Raw genomic sequence first — 18527 nt, 5'->3', positions numbered from 1 at the left:
TATATATATATATATATGTATATATATATATATATATATATATATATATATATATATATATATATATATACACTTATATACAGGCCTACATTCTGGTTATTATCTTGTAATGGAATACCTGGGTGATAGAAAATTTGTGTGTTACAACTTCACTAAACAAAGCTTGGGACTTGTATCTCTTTAGTTTAACAGTGTATTGTAAGCAACCTTCTGTTCATCTAGAACAAATACTTGATAAAAAATTGATAAAGAAAATGGACTGGGCAAAGGCTAGAATTTATTCCATTGCAGTGTGCACAACTCTACTTCATCTGTACTAATACTATCAGATCACATGAAGGTAGTTCACCTGTTTTAACATGTGTTGACATTGGTCTTCCACCAACATCAAATAGTTCGCAATAAAACTCCGAATAATAATATATTTGATTATTAAAGAAAACACAAGACAGGACATTTTGTTTTCAGTAGATTTAATTTTATTTAGTATGCCCTATGATAATAAACTGTGCAATAAAATTAGTGAAGCCTATAAGTATAAGAAAGCCGTGTAAACAGACTTTGACCACGGTCAAGTTGCCATCTCTGTAAGAAGCCATCATGTAAACGGCACAAGGCAGGGCGATGGCGTAGGAAAATCCACAAAAACCACCCACAAAGCTGGAACAAAAAAAAATTTTAACAGCCCTTTGAAACAAAATCCTATTATATGTATTAATTAAAATAACATAACATTAGAGGTCTAAGTGTCAAAGCTTGGATGATAACTTAGAGTCACAATCTGGATATCTAAAAGTCATATCCTGAATGATATCTGCATAGCCTGGATATATTAAGAGTCAGAGTCTGGATAGCCTAAAAGTCACAGCCTCAATATCTTAGTCACAATGTGGATATTTTAAGAGTCACATGATGATACCGTAACAGTTACAGTCTGAATGATATCTCAAGATTCAAAGTCACAGTGTGGATATCAGAGCCTGAATAATATCTTATTATTCAAAGCCTGGAAAATACATTAAGAGACACAACCTGTACAATATCTTACCTTATAATGTGACCGATTGACGGCAGAAAGACAGCAAACACCAGACACACACAGACAATGAGGACATTTAAACCAAGCACATGTTTCAGACTGAAAGAAAAAAAATGTTCTATAAATTTCCATTTACATTAACTTATGTAATCTGTTACTAGACTTTATAAAATTGATATCCTAAGATTGTTTTAAAAACATCTTGGTTTCCGAAATGTATTGAACTATTTTTAGTTGCAAGTCACCTTGGCCAGGCAGAGTGGAAGATGAAGTGTAAGAGCTGAGCCCTGATGATGTAGGTCAGTAAAGGGAGGACACACATCATCTGTAGGAACAGACCAATCCTGGCAAAAAACGCCATTAGGTCTGTTGATACAATATTGTTGAGAAAATTCTGGAAAAAAAAAGGTTTTATATTACTGAATTATTTCAATATTTAATTGAATTATTGCCCTTGTACCATTAAAATGATGTATTTCTTTGTTAAAATTATTTGATATAATACCATAATATTGGATTTACTGTTAGAAATAAAATATTGTGCTCCACCAATACCATGCCTTTCAACTCCTTGTAAGCCCAAAATTAATTTTAATTTGGCCTGAATTTGTTTTAAGATAAGGAATGTTACAAGAGTGCAAAAAAACTGAGTAAGAAAAAATTAATTTCTATGTATAATGGGGAGCATTTACTTACATCTTCAATACAAGACTTGTGGAGAGGAAATGTGGCATAGAAAACTGCCCCAACAACTGTGTATGTTATACACACTAAAGCATAGGCAATGAGGAGATCTCTGGTCTGTAAGAAATATAAATCAAAGTTAGACAACCTAGTGTTTACATACCATACATATCAACAAGTTGTGGTGAAAAAGACAAAATGAATAATCAATTAAAACCCACATCAATTTAACATATGACACATAGTTCTTTTTCTTAATGTGGTTTTAGTTGCAGCTAAGTTTCAACTAATGTTGATGTGGCAATTGGGAGCTAAAAACAAAAATTGGGTGTCTGTGGATGATTTTATAAATAATATTTTAAACAATAAGTGAAAACATAAATTACAACAAGTATTCATCTTGGTTACCATTAGAATGTAGACTAGTTATAAGGATTTAAAACACTGGTACATGAGCAGCAAGTACTCACATTATTTTCTGGATGTTTCTGGTTTCTTACAATGGATATCACAGCATTCTGGAGCAGGTAGGCAAGGGCAGCTATCCCAGTCAGGGCAGGAAACGACCACTCAAAAACTGAGGATTTAAATTACAAAATATTTTGGAACCACTGGCAGTAATACTATGTTTAACATATGTTAAATTAAAAATCATCCAAAGAATAAAATAAAATATTTTTGACAACTCAAATACTGAGGATTTAAATTTTAATTACAAAATATTTTTGGAACACTGGAAGTAATACTATGTTAATAGTAAATGTTAACAAATTAAAAAATCATCAGATAAAACAAATATTTTTCCCCCTTAAACACTGAAGATACAGAAAAAAATATATTAATACATTTTTAAAATAAGAAAAATTAAATCAACAATTTTTGTCCACTCAAAAACTGAAAATCCAGGGGAAAAATGTTAAAAATATATTCAAAATCATTAAATAAATATTTTTAACCACACAAATTCTGAGGATCCAGAAAAAAAAGGTAAGTTCAACATATTTTTAAAAATAAATGTAAGAAATATTTTAACCCCTTGAATACTAAGGATTTGGAGCAGAAAAAACAAAAAAAGGTTTTTGAAATTAATAGAAAAAAAAATCATATGATGAATATCATATGATACACCAATTGAAAACTTTATTTGATATTTAAAAAATATTTTGAAGGGTTAGGGTATTTTAAAATCTTACTAACAGAAAAGTGCTTCATGTAGATTATTTTGTGTATAATCATAATGAGTATGTGTTAGCTGAACTCTTGCTGCCAAAGAAGGCATTTTTACACCATTGTAAATGTGCACTCAAATTGATGATTAAAATAAAATTAAAAAATGTCCAAAAATAGATGAAAAAAGCAATGTCAATATTCACCTGTACTATAGTGAACAGAGCCTATGTGCTCAGTGTTGAGATCAAGATTCACCCCCCAGAAAACAGCCTTGACCACAACAAAGGTGGTTAGATAGGCAACTGAAAGTGTTCCTGTGGATACACAGTAATGGATCAGAAACACTGAAAATATTTTTTAGGGAAACTTTATAGACAGGTAGTCAGCTGAAGAAGTTCCTGCAGATGCAAAAAAAAAAAGAAAAGAAAAACTTAAATTTAGAAAATATATTTAGTGAAACAATATAACATGTGGATATCATATGACAAACAATACAATGATGTCAGCATCACAAGAAGAGCATGTTTTGAAAGATAATGCATCTCCTAACACAGTGGGAACTGAAAACCTATCAGATAATTTAAATTTGAACTGAAACTATTAGCTTTATTTGCATATGACCAAATGATGAAGTTATGAAATAAATTATACACACATTTGGTTTGGTCACACATTTTTGGTGGGTTCAAGGTTAAACAAAGTAGCAGTTCATAGGATGATAAAAATAGTTTAAGTAATTATTTTAAAATTATCTTTGGATGAATAACACGAATTATGTAGCAGTCATTTTCTTCTAGGTATAAATTTTTCATGGCAACTATTACAAAATGACGTAAACTTTTTAAAATGTCAAGCTGGGGAAATAAAAAGCAAATGGAGTTTTGGTAGAAGCAGGGCCAGGTAGCAAATTAATAATGGTGACTTCTGCAGCATGGAGGTTATATTTGCTTACCCGCACAGCTCAAACTGAAAAATGAATATTTAGAATCATATTTCTGGCAGAAAACCACCTTAAAAAACATTTTTAAAAATAAATAAACAGTAAAGGGCAGTAATCCATGATTACTCTTTGTGAGCCAAAAGGCATAAATGGTGAATTGTGTATAACATCCATGACTAAAATTTTTTAGACCTATCCTACTTTAGATACTTCTCCCTCATTCTTACTTGTATAACTGGAAGTGAATTCCTTTAACATATTTAAGTATTATGTGTCATAAGCGCCATTTCTGGCATGTGAACTTGAGCCTGCTTTTCTTTCTGGATGTGCTCCCATCCTTTGTCCATCCAAGAACAAAACAAGGCAGCAGTTGTTTGATTTTGGAGTTTTCTTTCCTAGGTGGGTTGCTGTGCCCAGCTATCGAGTCTCATCTGCAGAGAGGTCCTAACTCTGGACATTTGGGTTAGCTCTCCCACTAGACCATGCCATCTCTTTATATGTTTAAAACTTGGCCAGGCTAGTTTATTTTTCATACATCATCCACTGATTAAAGCTATCTTTTAACTGGACTAGCAAATATTGCCTCCATACACTTCCACATATTGTCCCCATACACTTCCACATATTGTCCCCATACACTTCCACATATTGTCCCCATACACTTCCACATATTGTCCCCATACACTTCCACATATTGTCCCCATACACTTCCACATATTGTCCCCATACACTTCCACTCATTGTCCCATACATGTGCACACATTGCCAGAGACACTAGCAATACATTGCCCCCATTTCTACACATATATCAACCCATGCTTATGACCTACCTAAAGAGTTAAACTTTTTGACCTATCAACCCATGCTTATGACCTACCTAAAGAGTTAAACTTTGTGAAAAATGTTGGAGACTTGAAATTGATGAGAGGAAATACAAGGACAATAAGAAACAGCGGAACCGTTTTTGTTTCATCCCACACCTTGCCAAACAGATCATTCTGGAAGGAGATGATTTCTGTTTGGTTGTCACAAGTAACTGCAGGTAAATAAGTTCATAACTGGTTAAGTAACGGTCAACAAATAATTGATAAGCTTAATCAAGAACTTTATATATTAATCCATCAACCTTAGTTACTGCCAGACAAAACAATTGATAAACTTAATCAGAAACTTTTGAAAAATATTTAATTAACAGTCAATGTCAGTGGGTTTAAAGTGAGGTTGCTTTGCACTGATTATGAATAGCTAGAGAGTGAAAAAGCATATTGTAATAATTGATAATAATTACTTTAACTTTATGTTCCTTAGTAAAAAAAAGTTATTTTAACGTGAACCAACCATCACTGGCGGAACCAAAAAAAGTGCTGGCTCCTGTTTTGTTGTGATGTTGAGGGTCTGTGTGAGTGCTACCTAGAATTGAAAGAGCTAGTTAATATCACATAAGTTAGTACTGCACAAAATTTTAATTGAAAGTAATCATACAAATGTGAATTGACCTTCAATTAAATTAATGATTTGGTTTTAAAATGCTCCAACAAAAATTTAAAATTAAAATCTAAGATTGTAAAACTTTCAAACAATAGTGTCAATTCATTTCTGAAGTAACATTCCATAGTAAACAATAATAAAATCAATAACTATAATAATCTAGATAATTTTACAAAGCTATAAACATAATAAAGTTTCAAAGCTTACTGTATATAAAAACTCCAATATGATAGAGAAAGTTGGACATAAGAATCCAGTAGACGATGCACCCACCAATGAGGGTTAAAATCGAGCACAAAAGTGCAATGACCTCTGTCACATGACCTAGATAATATCTGACTGCCTCCGAAAACTCCACCAAAATTCCAACTGGAAAAAAAAATGTGAATATGTGTCATTAAATTTGTGTGTTTTATAATACGCTATGGAAGCAATGTACTAAACTCAGAGAGCATGACTATTGAAAAAATATAATCAACCCTGACAGTGCGAAAAGCTAACAACACTCTGTAGCTGGTGTATGCTATGATGATGTGTGACAAGAAAGTGTACTCACCCCTGACAGTGCGACCAGCTACCAACACTCTGTAGCTGGTGTATGCCATGATGATGTGAGAAAGTGAACTCACCCCTGACAGTGCGACCGGCTACCAGCACTCTGTAGCTGGTGTATGCCATGATACCAGCCATGATGACCAGCAGTATAATCCCATTGATAAAACCAGCCTGGTGAAATAATTGAAATATTTAACCTCATCACTCAATTTAACTTCATCACTCACAGCTTCAGATTTTATGACAGGGCATAACAGGGGGGGGGGGGTGTCATCCATAATGACATCACACTCTAAGGGGAAAGATGATAGTAAAACAATAAAAGTTTTTGACTTAAACCATCTGAATTAAACTTCTAGGTTAACATTTTGTAAAACCTTTGAGATCTTTTATCTATATAAATGTCAATGTAAATCATCAACAATAGCAAATCAAATAACAGTTGCTCTTTATATGACGTCCACACAAAAAAAAAAACAATTGGAATTTGTTGAAATTCCCTACTCTTGCCCAGATGTCCACAAATATTACACTGTCCTCTCAAAACTTGTTTTCAATATACCAATTCAATAGTGTGTGTACTATATGTGTTTTTTTACTGCAATGCTTATACTTTACCTATATATACATAGTGATTTTATTTTTTTTAATGAATAAAATGTTTTTAAAAAAATAATTTAAGCTGCAAGCTTGAATACATTTCGTATGCATATTTAACATGATGTATGTATAAGTATTTTGATTAAGTCTGAATGAAAAATGTGACTTCTTCTGACAACTTCCACCCCATGGGGACCTAGTGAATGGATGAGCACTAAGGCACTCTCTTGAAATTTGATATCATACATATGACGTCTACCTGTTTGATGGTCCAGGGCATACTTAGTAGAGATGTCCCCATCATGGTGTTCCACATTGAGAAGCTGAATGGGAATATAACACCATAGGACTAGAATTACATAAACTGATGAGTCATGTGTGACTTTATGGTAACGCTATAATGAACATTTAATTAAACTTTTACTAATATAAATTTTAAAAACAAAAATGTTTTACGAATCGCTTACATCAAACGTGAAATACTTTGTGAATTTATAATAGTATATATTCAATGAAAATATGTAAATAATTAATGTACATCAAAGAAACATTACCACTTAAAAATCTTTGTTTTCAGTTAATGAACCTACCATATAGTTAAAACTCAACAAGTTTGTATTCTTAAGATAGCTTACATAGTTATGATGCTGTGCTGACTTCTATTGCCATCCACCTCAAGAACGTGACTGGTATGTTCTATTTTAACCAATGGAGGACCTGATTCACCCTAAACAAATTATAAATATTGCATTATATTTTCATTAAAAATAACGAGCTGACCCGCATACGCCGCTATTTAGTTGTTTTATTTTCTACTTTTTAGTAATTCATAATTTGTGATAATCCTCACCCTCCCTTTCCCATCTTTGGCATGAACCACAGCTCACCGGACTGGTGGGGGTGGTAGCTATATGCCTAGATAGCGGGGAAGTAATGTTTACGTGGTGTCTCGCATGGTCCCCATGAAGAGAATTATATATATAGACAACAACAACAAAGATTAGATTAGGACATACAACATTTGTGTTACTAGTTATTAACGAATCAAATTACTTGAATCTGGCTGTAACTAGAATCATGGATTCTATGCTGCGCTTCTCCCAATAAGCTGCTTGTTTCATCATCAGACTCCACATCATCATTCACAATCAAATTTGGTTGCCTTGTATGTTAAAAGATAGTAAATATGTAACTTTAAAATTTGACTTAGTGATATGAAGATACCCATGTAAAATATGTTAACAAAAAATTATGAAGGATGGTAAAGTATTATAAATGAAAAATATAAAGCTTGCAGTTTTGTTGAGGCATATTGTGCATAGAAAAATTTTAAAATTTCACCTTTTTTCCCAAAAGACAATCACAACTAAATTATGCATTTGTTATTATCACATATCTAAATTGGTATTTTTATCTCATTTATGTTTATAAAGTTGTTGAAGAAAACAAAACAATAGAAGTTTTGATAGTTGCTTGTTTAGTTCTTTGTTGCAATTAAAAAGTTAAAGTTTATAATTAAATTCAGCAGATAATCTACCATTAGTGACAACTTTTAAACTTGAAACAAAGTAATAGGTTGGAAATAAGATTACATACCCTGTTCGAACTGAGTTGTACATTTTCAAAAATTGAAAACATCAACATCTAATTTAACGAATTCAATTCATCTTCTCACACAAGACTTTGTTCCACTTAAATCTTTTGCAGAAAAACTTAATCCCTTTAATCTGAGAATAGAATGTAATTAAAATAGTAGTCTTACTTCTGAGATAAATTTTTACATGCAGTCAGTAATAGAAGCCCATTGCATTGTATGGGTTTGGGTAGAGGGTTAGTTAAACAAGTGCATTAAAATAGTTTACTAATACTAAATTTCTTAATTTAATTAAATTAATTTTAGAAAGATAATTTAAAAACTAACTTAGTGCATTTCTACAAGTGGTTCTAATGACTTTGTCAGAACTTGTAACTTGTAAGAATGCCATTAAAGAGAACCCTAATCACTAAGGAGATTATCCAGAAATGCAGTCACATTTACTGTTTACCCCCCCCCCCCCCCCCCCTTTGCCAGCAATTATTTTGTAACTTAAATGGTGTTATTTTCCTTTAAAAACTTAGTTTCTTTTTATAAGGCAAAAGGCTATACCAACACTCTCCCTTGTCACAAAAGTTAACCCCTTCCCATCAAAACAATTGAGATGTCAATTCTGGAACACTGCTAATCTGGTTCTAATATTTATGAGACTAGTTGGAATAAACCTTGATACACTGTATTGTCCTATCAACATATATTTTATTAAATATATTTATGCCTAATTTTTTTTATGAATAATTATGGCACACTTTAGTAGTTCATAATGTTATTCAACGGTTAATTACCATTTTTAAATTAACATAGAATCAATATCATGTGAAATATGATATATCCTGTTTTAATCACTTTCAATAGCACTTTTCGCAATTTTTTTTCTTTCTCCTCTCTTAGCAAAAATCTAGGGATGTGACTTTTTTTCTTTATGCAAATATGCCACATTCACATCACAAATAAGAAAAAATTGATATTAAAAATACAATTTTAATTTTTTTTTAATAATATAAAGTAAAATTATAGTTTATAAAACTAAAACTAGCCTAAATTAGATCTAACCCTTTCATGAATGACAGCAAAAAATCATCAGATTTTGAGCCCACCACATCCAGCACGACAACCACAGATTGTACTGTAGATCTAACACTAACAGGTCGAGTAATTCTTTTTACTTTAACTTTATACTTAGGGGACGGAGTGGTCTGGCGGTAGAGAGCTGGACCGTAAGTCTAGAGTTCGAATCCGGGTTCAAGTCAGTAGACTGTCCCTGAGTCCACCCAACTCTGATGGGTACCTAACTCATGTTAGGGAAAGTAAAGGCGGCTGGGCCTAGTGCTGACCACACTATCTCTTCATATGCAGAGGTCACAGAAACCAGTGAACTCTACTTCACTTGCCCTACAGACCGTCAGGTTTGAAAGGGGAACTTAATTTACTTTAATTAAACTTTAAGGCCAATTAGAAAAAGAAATCAATAAAATAATTGGTAATCTATTGTTTTAGATGCGTAAAATCCGTCGAGGCTAGTATTAGTAATGTGCGAGAAAGTTGCCTCATTATTAACTTGTTAAGATAAGGCTTTAATAATTAATACATTAATATAGTTATATTGTGATATATTTGTGTCAAATATTTGTGTCACCTTTTGGTAAAACTCCAAAAAACACAAAAACGTTAGGAAAGCATTGGGCTTATTTCTTTATGAAGTTTTGATTTAGTTTTGATAATTTACTTTTGTCAAAACTTGAGAAAAATCCAAATTTGGAATATTGAATGCTATAAATAAACAGTTATGAACTCACGATGAATGACCCCAAAACTGAGGCCAACACCATTTCAAATAGCTATGACATATGCTCAAGTATGCTGGTAATTAAAGCAATGTGAACTCACGATGAACCCTGGACCGTGTAGGGATTTTTCTCCCGCTGACGATCACACGCTATTTAATTGGAACTGTCCTAATGCTTTTTTATGTTTGTTTTTTTTTTACCTTTTCTAATTAAAAATCTCATTCATATAAAAAATAAATAGTATTAAATCTAGACATCTAGCTCTAACTAATCCTTGTGTTTTCCTAACGTTTTTGCATGTTTCTGTTGTGTTTTTAATAAAATACGCTCAACGGAGGTGAACGTGAAGCGGCGAATAAAATACGCTAAAATGGAGTTTTACCCACCTTTTTTTCACATTACTAGTTTCGCCCAGTTTCGGATGATTTTACGACTTACGTAGTTAATACGTAGAATCTACCTAAAAAACTTATTTTATTAGTTGTTATTATTAACTTATTATTACTTATTAACTTATTACTTATTAGTTATTAGTAATAGTTAGTCTTCTTTTACTTAGTTATTTTTTACGAAGTGTCTACTCGGAATAAGATTTTTCGGCAAAAGATAGTTCTGCGCATGCGCAGTGACCTATGGCTAGGGTTAGGCTAGAATGAGGGTTAGGGGTAGGGATAGGGTTAGGGATAGGATTAGGGTTAGGGATAGGATTAGGGTTATGGATAGGATTAGGGATAGGGTTAAGGATATGATTAGGGTTGGTATTAGGGTTCTGCGGTTGTAAACACACGCATGCGCAGTACCATCGAAAACATCGCCGCTAAGTCGTAGTTTCTCTCCATTGCGCATGCGTATCGCATGCGTATCTTATTCCGACTAGAATCGGCCTATTTTTTATTAGATCTATTCTTAATTCAGACAATTCTACTTAAAGTCAAAGTAGGGATAAGTCTAGAATAGAATCTAGATCTAGTACTAACGCTCAGATAGATCTAGATCTAGTCAATCAAATTTTGTCACCTTGTTCTCAAAAAGACAACAAAAGAACTTCAAGTATGAAATCCTAAAAATAGCCCAACATTTAACATTTTCATTTGCTTACATTAGAATGTTGATCACATGACAGTCACGATGGCGATATTTTAAAGTCGCAGGATTTTAGTTGGTCTGAGGCTCAGGTCAAAAGTTAAAGGTTACCAGATCAGGATAGTGATTGAGGATAGCCAACAGAAAGGGTTAATGAATTAAGTTAGATCTAGTGTAGACTTTAGACTAGCTTAAGCTAGATTGTAGTAAAAAATGTCGATGACTTTTAAGATTTAATTATCTTTATAGGCCCTACATAAGATATATTGTAATACAATAGACATAGATAGTAGATAGACTAGGATGGAGAAGAGCTAAAGATATTTTACCAAATCAAGTTCACATTGTAGATATCTAGATCTAGAATCTAGCTACATTTTATAAGAGTAGGTTACATTTTAGATTTAGGCCCGGAGTGGTGTGCAGTGTTTCTAACAGACTTTTTAATGGGGGGGGGGGGGGGAACTAAAATTTCTGGGGGGGGGGGGGGGGTGGTAAAAGTAGATGTTTTTCGGGGGGGGGGGGGGAAGTGGCGCTCGCATTGCCCCCCGAAGAGAGACCTGGAAGAAACTCAAGTGGGGGTGGCATGTTCTGGGGGAGGGTAGATTAGTGCCGCCTCGAAGGGATGCCTGGAAGAAATGTATGCCCAGTTAGTTAATATAGACTAGATCTAGATAACATTTAGGCTAGTCTAAATGATTTAGAAGATTTCTTTTTTTAAAGAGGTTGGTTTAGTTGAAAAATGTAGGGCCTAAATATTTAATTTTTAAACTTTTTTTTTCATATTTATTTATTTAGATTTACTTATATTCTAGTCTGCAGACTCAGTCCCCTTAATCCGTGAGAAAACTTTTGAAAATACTTTTGGCCTTCAGTTAAGGTCAAGGTTTGCTTTGGCTTTGGGTTCAAGGATTTTTAAACATTGAGGTCAATATTGCTGACACGGCATACGCAGGAGCAGAGAAAGTCGTTCCGATATTTAAACTTTAGTTTTTATTTAGATAAAACAAAGACGATCCCACAAGTGTTATGAGCTGCTGTGGAACCGGGGCCATGGCCCCTAACACCATAGAGACCATCTCAACTGCCCCATTCGATGGTCAAAAACCGGGAACAAGTGGCTTGAGAAAGTCAGTCGGCATCTTCCAGCAACCGCACTACACCGAGAATTTCATCCAAGCAGGTCTCACGGCAGGTTTGGGAGATAAGCTGAAGGGGGCTAGTTTAGCTGTTGGAGGAGATGGCAGATTCTTTTGTAAAGAAGCTGCTCAGCTGATTATAAAGATTGCCGCTGCTAATGGGGTAAACACAACTTTTTGGTGGTCTTTTTTTTTCTATTCTAGTTTAAAAATTGAAAACTAATTGGTTAGCCTAATTTTAATTTAATTAATTAGTGACTAAGTTAGTAGTAGTATGCCTAATAATCTTGACTTATAACTAAAACCCTCTTCAGCCCTTTACTTTAGTTGAGAGTTAGAATATAGATCTACTGAATTACTAGATCTAGATCTGGATCTAATAATATATGTAATAGTTACTTCCCATTTATTAGGGCCTAATTAGGGCCTAATACTGATTACTTTATTTATTATTAAGAGTCGTCCCACCCCTTGAATAAATAAGCGGGAGTGTTATTCCTTAAACTTTCCAGAATATAGTAATTATAGTGAAAACTGTGAAGTTTTCACGATTTGTGTGCACCATTACAATATTTCCTCTATACTCTGTATACAAGAAAGTAAAAAAAAATTCATAAAAAACGTTTTAATAGGCCTAACAAGCTTTTATGTAATGATGCACTAAAAAGTAGAAAATAAATTATAGACTACTATTTAAATAACTATAAAGAAAAGCGTGGGTCACTTTAGTATCTATTGGATACCTTTACTAATGTTAAGGAAGACACCCACGCTTTTCTTTATAGTTATTTAAATAGTAGTCTATAATTTATTTTCTACTTTTTAGTGCATCATTACATAAAAGCTTGTTATTAAAAAGTTTTTTATGAATTTTTTTTTCAGTACTTTACATGTTTTATTTACAATAGAGTTACATGACTAAAAACCATTGCGCGCCTACTGAACATCACGTTCAGTAGGCGCGCAATGGTTTTTGAACGCAGCCATTACGTGATGGCGCAGCTATTGAAGGTGATGACGCGTGTGGTGTGGTTGGCTAGACATGCCTACTAATTCGGTCCAAATTTTAATTAATTCATAAAAAATTAATTAGGCATCCAATTAAGTCAAATTTAGATTCAGATTGCATTGTCTTCATGTCTTGACCCTCGTGCCAACTGTGAATCGTATCGGTCAAGTAGAACTGTCCGAATTTTCACTCCTGCGTTTCCGTCTAGACAGACTGACGACAGAGGAAGCAAGTTAAATAAAAGCTTGTAAAAAGGAGTAATTTCCTGCTATGTAAAAAAGGGATAAACACATTAAAGACCTTTTGATGCTTTGTACATATTAAAATGTTTTAATTGGTTATTCAAATATTCATATTTTTAATGTTTCACTACCTATAAGAATTTAACTGACCCTTGCTCCGCACTCTTACACATATAATAACTGAAAAAATACCTCAATCAATATGATATGGTTTTGCTTGACTTTATTTATATCAGAACTGAACTAATATTAAGGGTTAAGAGCTGGTAAATATATAGATCTAGTAAAAATATTTTTATTTTTCATAAAGTATTTGTATACTAGGTTTCCAAGGTAGTGATTGGCCAGAATGGTATACTCTCCACACCAGCCTGTTCACATATTATTCGCAAGAGACAGCTGTGTGGTGGCTTCATTCTCACAGCAAGTCACAACCCTGGGGGACCTAAAGGTGATTTTGGTATCAAATACAACATTGAAAATGGAGGTAAGCAGTTTTATTTTCCTTAGTTATTATGTATCAATTAAATGTGCCTGTGTAGAATTTTTTCAGTGTACATTTGGTTTGTTCCATAATTAATGGTGTTACAGATGTGTTTTTATTTTTCAGGCCCAGCCCCAGAAGCCATCACTAACAAAATATATGAAATAACAAAAACAATTACTGAATATAAAATTGTACCAAATCTAAAAGCTGACATAGAAAAGCCTGGAATTACACCCTTTAAGATTTGTGGCAATGAATTTATATTGGAAGTTGTTGATAGCACTACAGATTATGTGGATTTCATGAAAGAAATTTTTGATTTTGGTCTCATAAAGTCATATTGGCAGCCTAAACAGGTTCTCTTCAATGCAATGAATGGAGGTTGGTAGAATAAACCTAGCTAAATGTACTGGTAATTTAGTTTTGTTCCACTTATATCAATCTTCAACTGAATAAGGTCATAACTGATTAACAAGACAAAACCTACAATCCATAAAAGTTGAAGTTCTATCATAAAATACTCATTTGATTATAATTACCTAATTAATTAATAAAAGTAATCATGTATGATAATTACTGATTTTTTAAATTTCAGTTACTGGGCCATATCTTAAAAAAATATTTATCTCTGAAATGGGTTTTCCAAGTGATTGTTGTCTTAACTGTGAACCTCTTCCTGACTTTGGTGGCAAGCACCCTGATCCGAACCTAACTTACGCTAGTGATCTTGTGGACATAATGAAGGAAGGAAAGCATGATTTCGCTGCTGCTTTTGATGGAGATGGGGTTTGTTTTCATATTTCTTATTGTATTATACAAGAGCACTGTTGAAAATGTTGCTGTGATTATAATAAAGATGTATTTATGTAAGCGGATAGTAACAGCATTTATGTGCAAGTTAACATTTACAATATTAAGAAATAACATTCCTTATTTTTTAACCTCTACCACTTTAGGATCGTAATATGATATTGGGACATAAAGCCTTTTTTGTAACTCCCTGTGACTCGCTTGCAGTGTTAGCTGCAAACCTTGATTGCATCCCATATTTCCAACGTAATGGAGTTAAAGGATTTGCTCGCAGTATGCCAACATCAGAGGCTGTAGATAAGTATGTCACTTTTTCATCACTGAGGATTTAGACTAAACGTTTTAATTAAGCTTAATAACATTGTTATTAATTGTTAACAGTAAAACTATTATTTTATTTTTTTTTATAAATTCAGTCAGACAAATTTTGAAGAGAAATTTTTGAAATCCCTTCTTTGTGTTGCCAGATATATAGCATCCTTTTGTTTTGCTATTTGCTTAGAGTTGCTCAGCTTGCTGGAAAGGAAATATATCAAGTTCCTACTGGTTGGAAATTTTTTGGTAATCTGATGGATGCTGGGAAAATCAATTTGTGTGGTGAAGAAAGCTTTGGGACAGGATCAGATCATATTCGGTCAGCTTTTATTCCTGTTTCATGTTTTGTAGTGACCTGTTTGTTTCATATGAATCCACTTTGTTTTACTAATATATGTTTAAAACATTTTGAAATTTTTTTTTTTTTTTTTTTAAATCGTTAGAAATAACATGTATTTTTATTTATTGTTTTTAGTTGATGAAATAGTGGTATTAATAACTAAAGCAACAAAATCAGGATATAGATAACATAATAATGTTCCAATGGTTATATTGGCACTCTTATTTCTAAAGTAAACAGTTAAGAGTAATATACTCCCACCTTCCCAGTTCTACTACTAATGTCCATGAAAATAAAGGGGAAGGTCAATGGTTCTAGAGGGACAGTGTGGTTGTATGGAAGTGAGTATGACTGTTAACTCAAAAGTCTTGTTAGGATTCCAAACTTCAGTATATAGGATGTCGCTAACCCATATTAGGGAAAAATAAAAAAAAACAGGTGAATTCTACTTCATCTACCCCATGGACAGCATGATAATTTTTTTATGGTCCTAGTTATATACTGTTTAAATAATGACTTTATTTTAAAAATATGTAAACAGTGAAAAAGATGGCTTATGGGCAGCCTTAGCTTGGCTCTCAGTTGTGGCAAAAAGAGGGAAAAGTGTTCAGGAGATCCTGTTTGACCATTGGACAACATATGGCAGAAATTTCTTCACAAGGTCAGCTGCATATATTTTACAGGTTTAAAATTGATAGTTTTTAAAATCATCATATACATTTCCCAACTTTTTGTTCTTCATATATGTTTCTAGTAATTAAAAATGTGTGTGGCTTATATTTTGACTTGTGCACTGGGCAGGTATGACTATGAAAATGTGTCTTCTGAAGCTGGTGATAAGATGATGGAGCTTCTAACCAAGTTAATTGATGACCCGAAAACAAAAAGTATGACATTTTCTGACCCAACTGGCAAATCCTACAAAATGTCAAACCTGGACAACTTTGAATACACAGATCCAGTGGATGGCAGCATCAGCACAAATCAGGTTCATTGACCCTTTCACAGTTTACTTTGTTTTTAACTTGCAATTTAGATTTTTGCAGCTGATGTAAAATAAGGATATATTAATATTATAAATAAATGAATATTATTTTAATAGTTTGGCATCTGTCTTGTAGGGTATTCGGTTCTTGTTTGAAGATGGCTCAAGAATCATTTATCGTCTAAGTGGTACTGGAAGTTCAGGAGCCACTATTCGGATTTACGTTGAGGGTTATGAAAAGTTTCCAAATCCGCAGTTTTATCATCAAGATGCACAGGTACAACATAAGTTTTTTTTTTCATTAGAAAATCATTCAGCAGAATCCTAGTAGTAAATTATTACTAATAAATGTAATATAGGTTATATCTTCTGAGTATTGTAACTCTTACCTTATTCCATACCTTAATACTAACTCTTTACAACTTTACTGGCATTAAAATGTAAATCTTTTTAAACAAGGGTATCATGCCATTTTTTAAAAAAAACTTATTTTACCTATAAAATTTTGAAATATTGCCTAATAAATAGGTGTAATCTAATTTATAGTCAAAATAAATTTAGGTTGGATTTGTCAATATGATTGTTAGTGATAGTAAGCTTACTAAACCTGTTAACCTTTATCAGCCCATTCAAACTAACTTGTGTCTGATGTTTACCATTGTTTACCTTGTAACAATCTTGTAACAATCTTTCTCTTGCAGGAGGTCCTGAAGCCACTAGTAACAATTGCTTTGCGTACCTCTAAGCTCAAGGAACTTACTGGGAGGGAGGAGCCTACAGTCATAACATGAACTATTTGTTTTCTTGTTTAAATTCCAAAAATTTACCCCTTATTTATTCTAAAATAATTCCCTTCAATATTTCTGTCAATTTTAATGGCCTGTAGTTCTTCACCATTGGTTATTTGATTCTTATCTAGCTGGCTGTTAAACATGTACTCGGAAATTAACATGTAGCAATATTTTGTTTGCCTCAGTTAATATATAAACTGGTTTAAATAGACAGAAGTTTGTCTTATTTTGTTGGTTACAATTGACTTCCTAAAAACATTTGGTCCTTAAAATTTGTATTCATTCTCTGGGTTTTATTACCTCCCTTTTTATTTTAAAATTTTTGGTTGTTTTTGTTTTATCTTTTGAAATTGGCTGTAAAATTATTTCCTAAAATGTAAATACGCTCAGATGAATAGTGTCTGGTGTAAATCTCACAAGTGATTCTGTTTGGAAAAGTTTACTTGTTGAGTAGTTGTTTTCACTGAGATCTGTTATTATGTGCAAGGATGTATGTTGGTATATCTACTTGTGGAAGAATGAAATATTGGGTACCACGTGGTTTTATATGTGCATGACCTGTATCAGGCTATTCTCTTACCTCTTCTGTTTGAGCATAATATTACATGGGTGATTTTTGTTTGACTTGCATTAAGATGGAGCTAAAATACACATTTTTATTTCCACCATTGATGAAATATGTATAAGAGTTTTTTTTTTAGTTTTTATTTGTTGATTACTATTGTGATGTGCAGGTTGAAGGAATCCGATGTTTGTATTTGCACTAGTAAAATATGTGAGAAAAGTACTTAGCATGATCAGCATTAAAATACATTTTGTTTTTAAAATGTGTCTGTACTTTAAACATTGTAACATTGAAGTATAGCTAAGGACCACTCACTCAGGCATTACATTTCAAAATAAAAAGAATCAACAGCCATAACAAGTGTGCTTTTTGTTATGGTGATATTTTAATTGAGCCTCCACTACTCTACATCAAGTTGGGTTTAAATAAAATTGTATACATTGGTCGAATTTCAGAGGGGGTGGGGCTGACAAATGTATCATGCCTTATTGACCAAATTATGTTAGTAATATTAGACCATAATCTAAAGGGGAAATAATTTCGTGGTTTGCCTTATTGTGTAGATGCAACAGAGATCATCACTTTCCCTGCCAGGTATCCCATTAGGGCTGGAGTGGCTTATTGACATTAAGTATTTATTCCAAATGTGTGATACCCAATAAAGATGTATTGCGAACGCCCTATATAGTCAGATTAACTCGAGGGGGGGGGGGGGGGGGGGGGCACGACTTACAGACGCTTGATTGGGTACCCAATTTTATCTGCTTGTGTTAGAAATGTGGACGCTAGCAGTTGTAGAGGTGTATCTCGTTGAGGGTACATTTCGCAGCGTTACATATAGGTAGTGTTTTTCTTATCAATACACTTGTTGGAATAACAGGGTTTTTTTTCTGCTTTTTTTACG

General features: G+C 33.0%; 2 protein-coding genes across 6 annotated transcripts; one reads left to right on the top strand and one right to left on the bottom strand.

The window, feature by feature from the left end:
• Nucleotides 1-471: 471 nt before the first annotated feature.
• LOC131945903 (sodium-coupled neutral amino acid transporter 9 homolog) lies at nt 472-10998 on the bottom strand. Of its 4 annotated transcripts, none has more exons than XM_059306532.1 (15): nt 10957-10998; nt 8073-8203; nt 7530-7638; nt 7112-7203; nt 6736-6799; nt 5951-6047; nt 5529-5690; nt 5172-5243; nt 4711-4869; nt 3097-3207; nt 2194-2300; nt 1736-1840; nt 1285-1433; nt 1049-1138; nt 472-660 (listed from the first exon to the last, which is right to left on the bottom strand). In XM_059306532.1, the coding sequence occupies exons 2-15, from the start codon at nt 8093-8095 to the stop codon at nt 480-482; spliced, it is 1521 nt and encodes a 506-aa protein (XP_059162515.1). In that variant the 5' UTR covers nt 8096-8203; nt 10957-10998; the 3' UTR covers nt 472-479. The 4 variants fall into 4 exon arrangements, with proteins under 4 accessions (XP_059162515.1, XP_059162511.1, XP_059162512.1 ...); XM_059306528.1 differs by having other exon boundaries at nt 10875-10965; XM_059306529.1 differs by lacking the exon at nt 10957-10998 and adding an exon at nt 10835-10849.
• On the top strand, nt 10995-17737 carry LOC131945901 (phosphoglucomutase). 2 transcript variants are annotated; one of them, XM_059306527.1, is made up of 11 exons: nt 10995-11089; nt 11942-12242; nt 13655-13817; nt 13941-14198; nt 14413-14603; nt 14774-14928; nt 15130-15261; nt 15824-15943; nt 16084-16270; nt 16404-16544; nt 16969-17737. In XM_059306527.1, exons 2-11 carry the CDS (start codon nt 11970-11972, stop codon nt 17056-17058), a joined length of 1710 nt encoding a protein of 569 aa, XP_059162510.1. In that variant the 5' UTR covers nt 10995-11089; nt 11942-11969; the 3' UTR covers nt 17059-17737. The 2 variants fall into 2 exon arrangements, with proteins under 2 accessions (XP_059162510.1, XP_059162509.1); XM_059306526.1 differs by lacking the exon at nt 10995-11089 and having other exon boundaries at nt 11842-12242.
• Nucleotides 17738-18527: the final 790 nt, after the last annotated feature.

Source organism: Physella acuta, unplaced genomic scaffold, assembly GCF_028476545.2.
Source record: "Physella acuta isolate Inbredline_101_S28 unplaced genomic scaffold, ASM2847654v3 ptg000539l, whole genome shotgun sequence".
NCBI lineage: Eukaryota > Metazoa > Mollusca > Gastropoda > Physidae > Physella > Physella acuta.
This window is presented reverse-complemented; position numbering and strand designations above follow the sequence as displayed.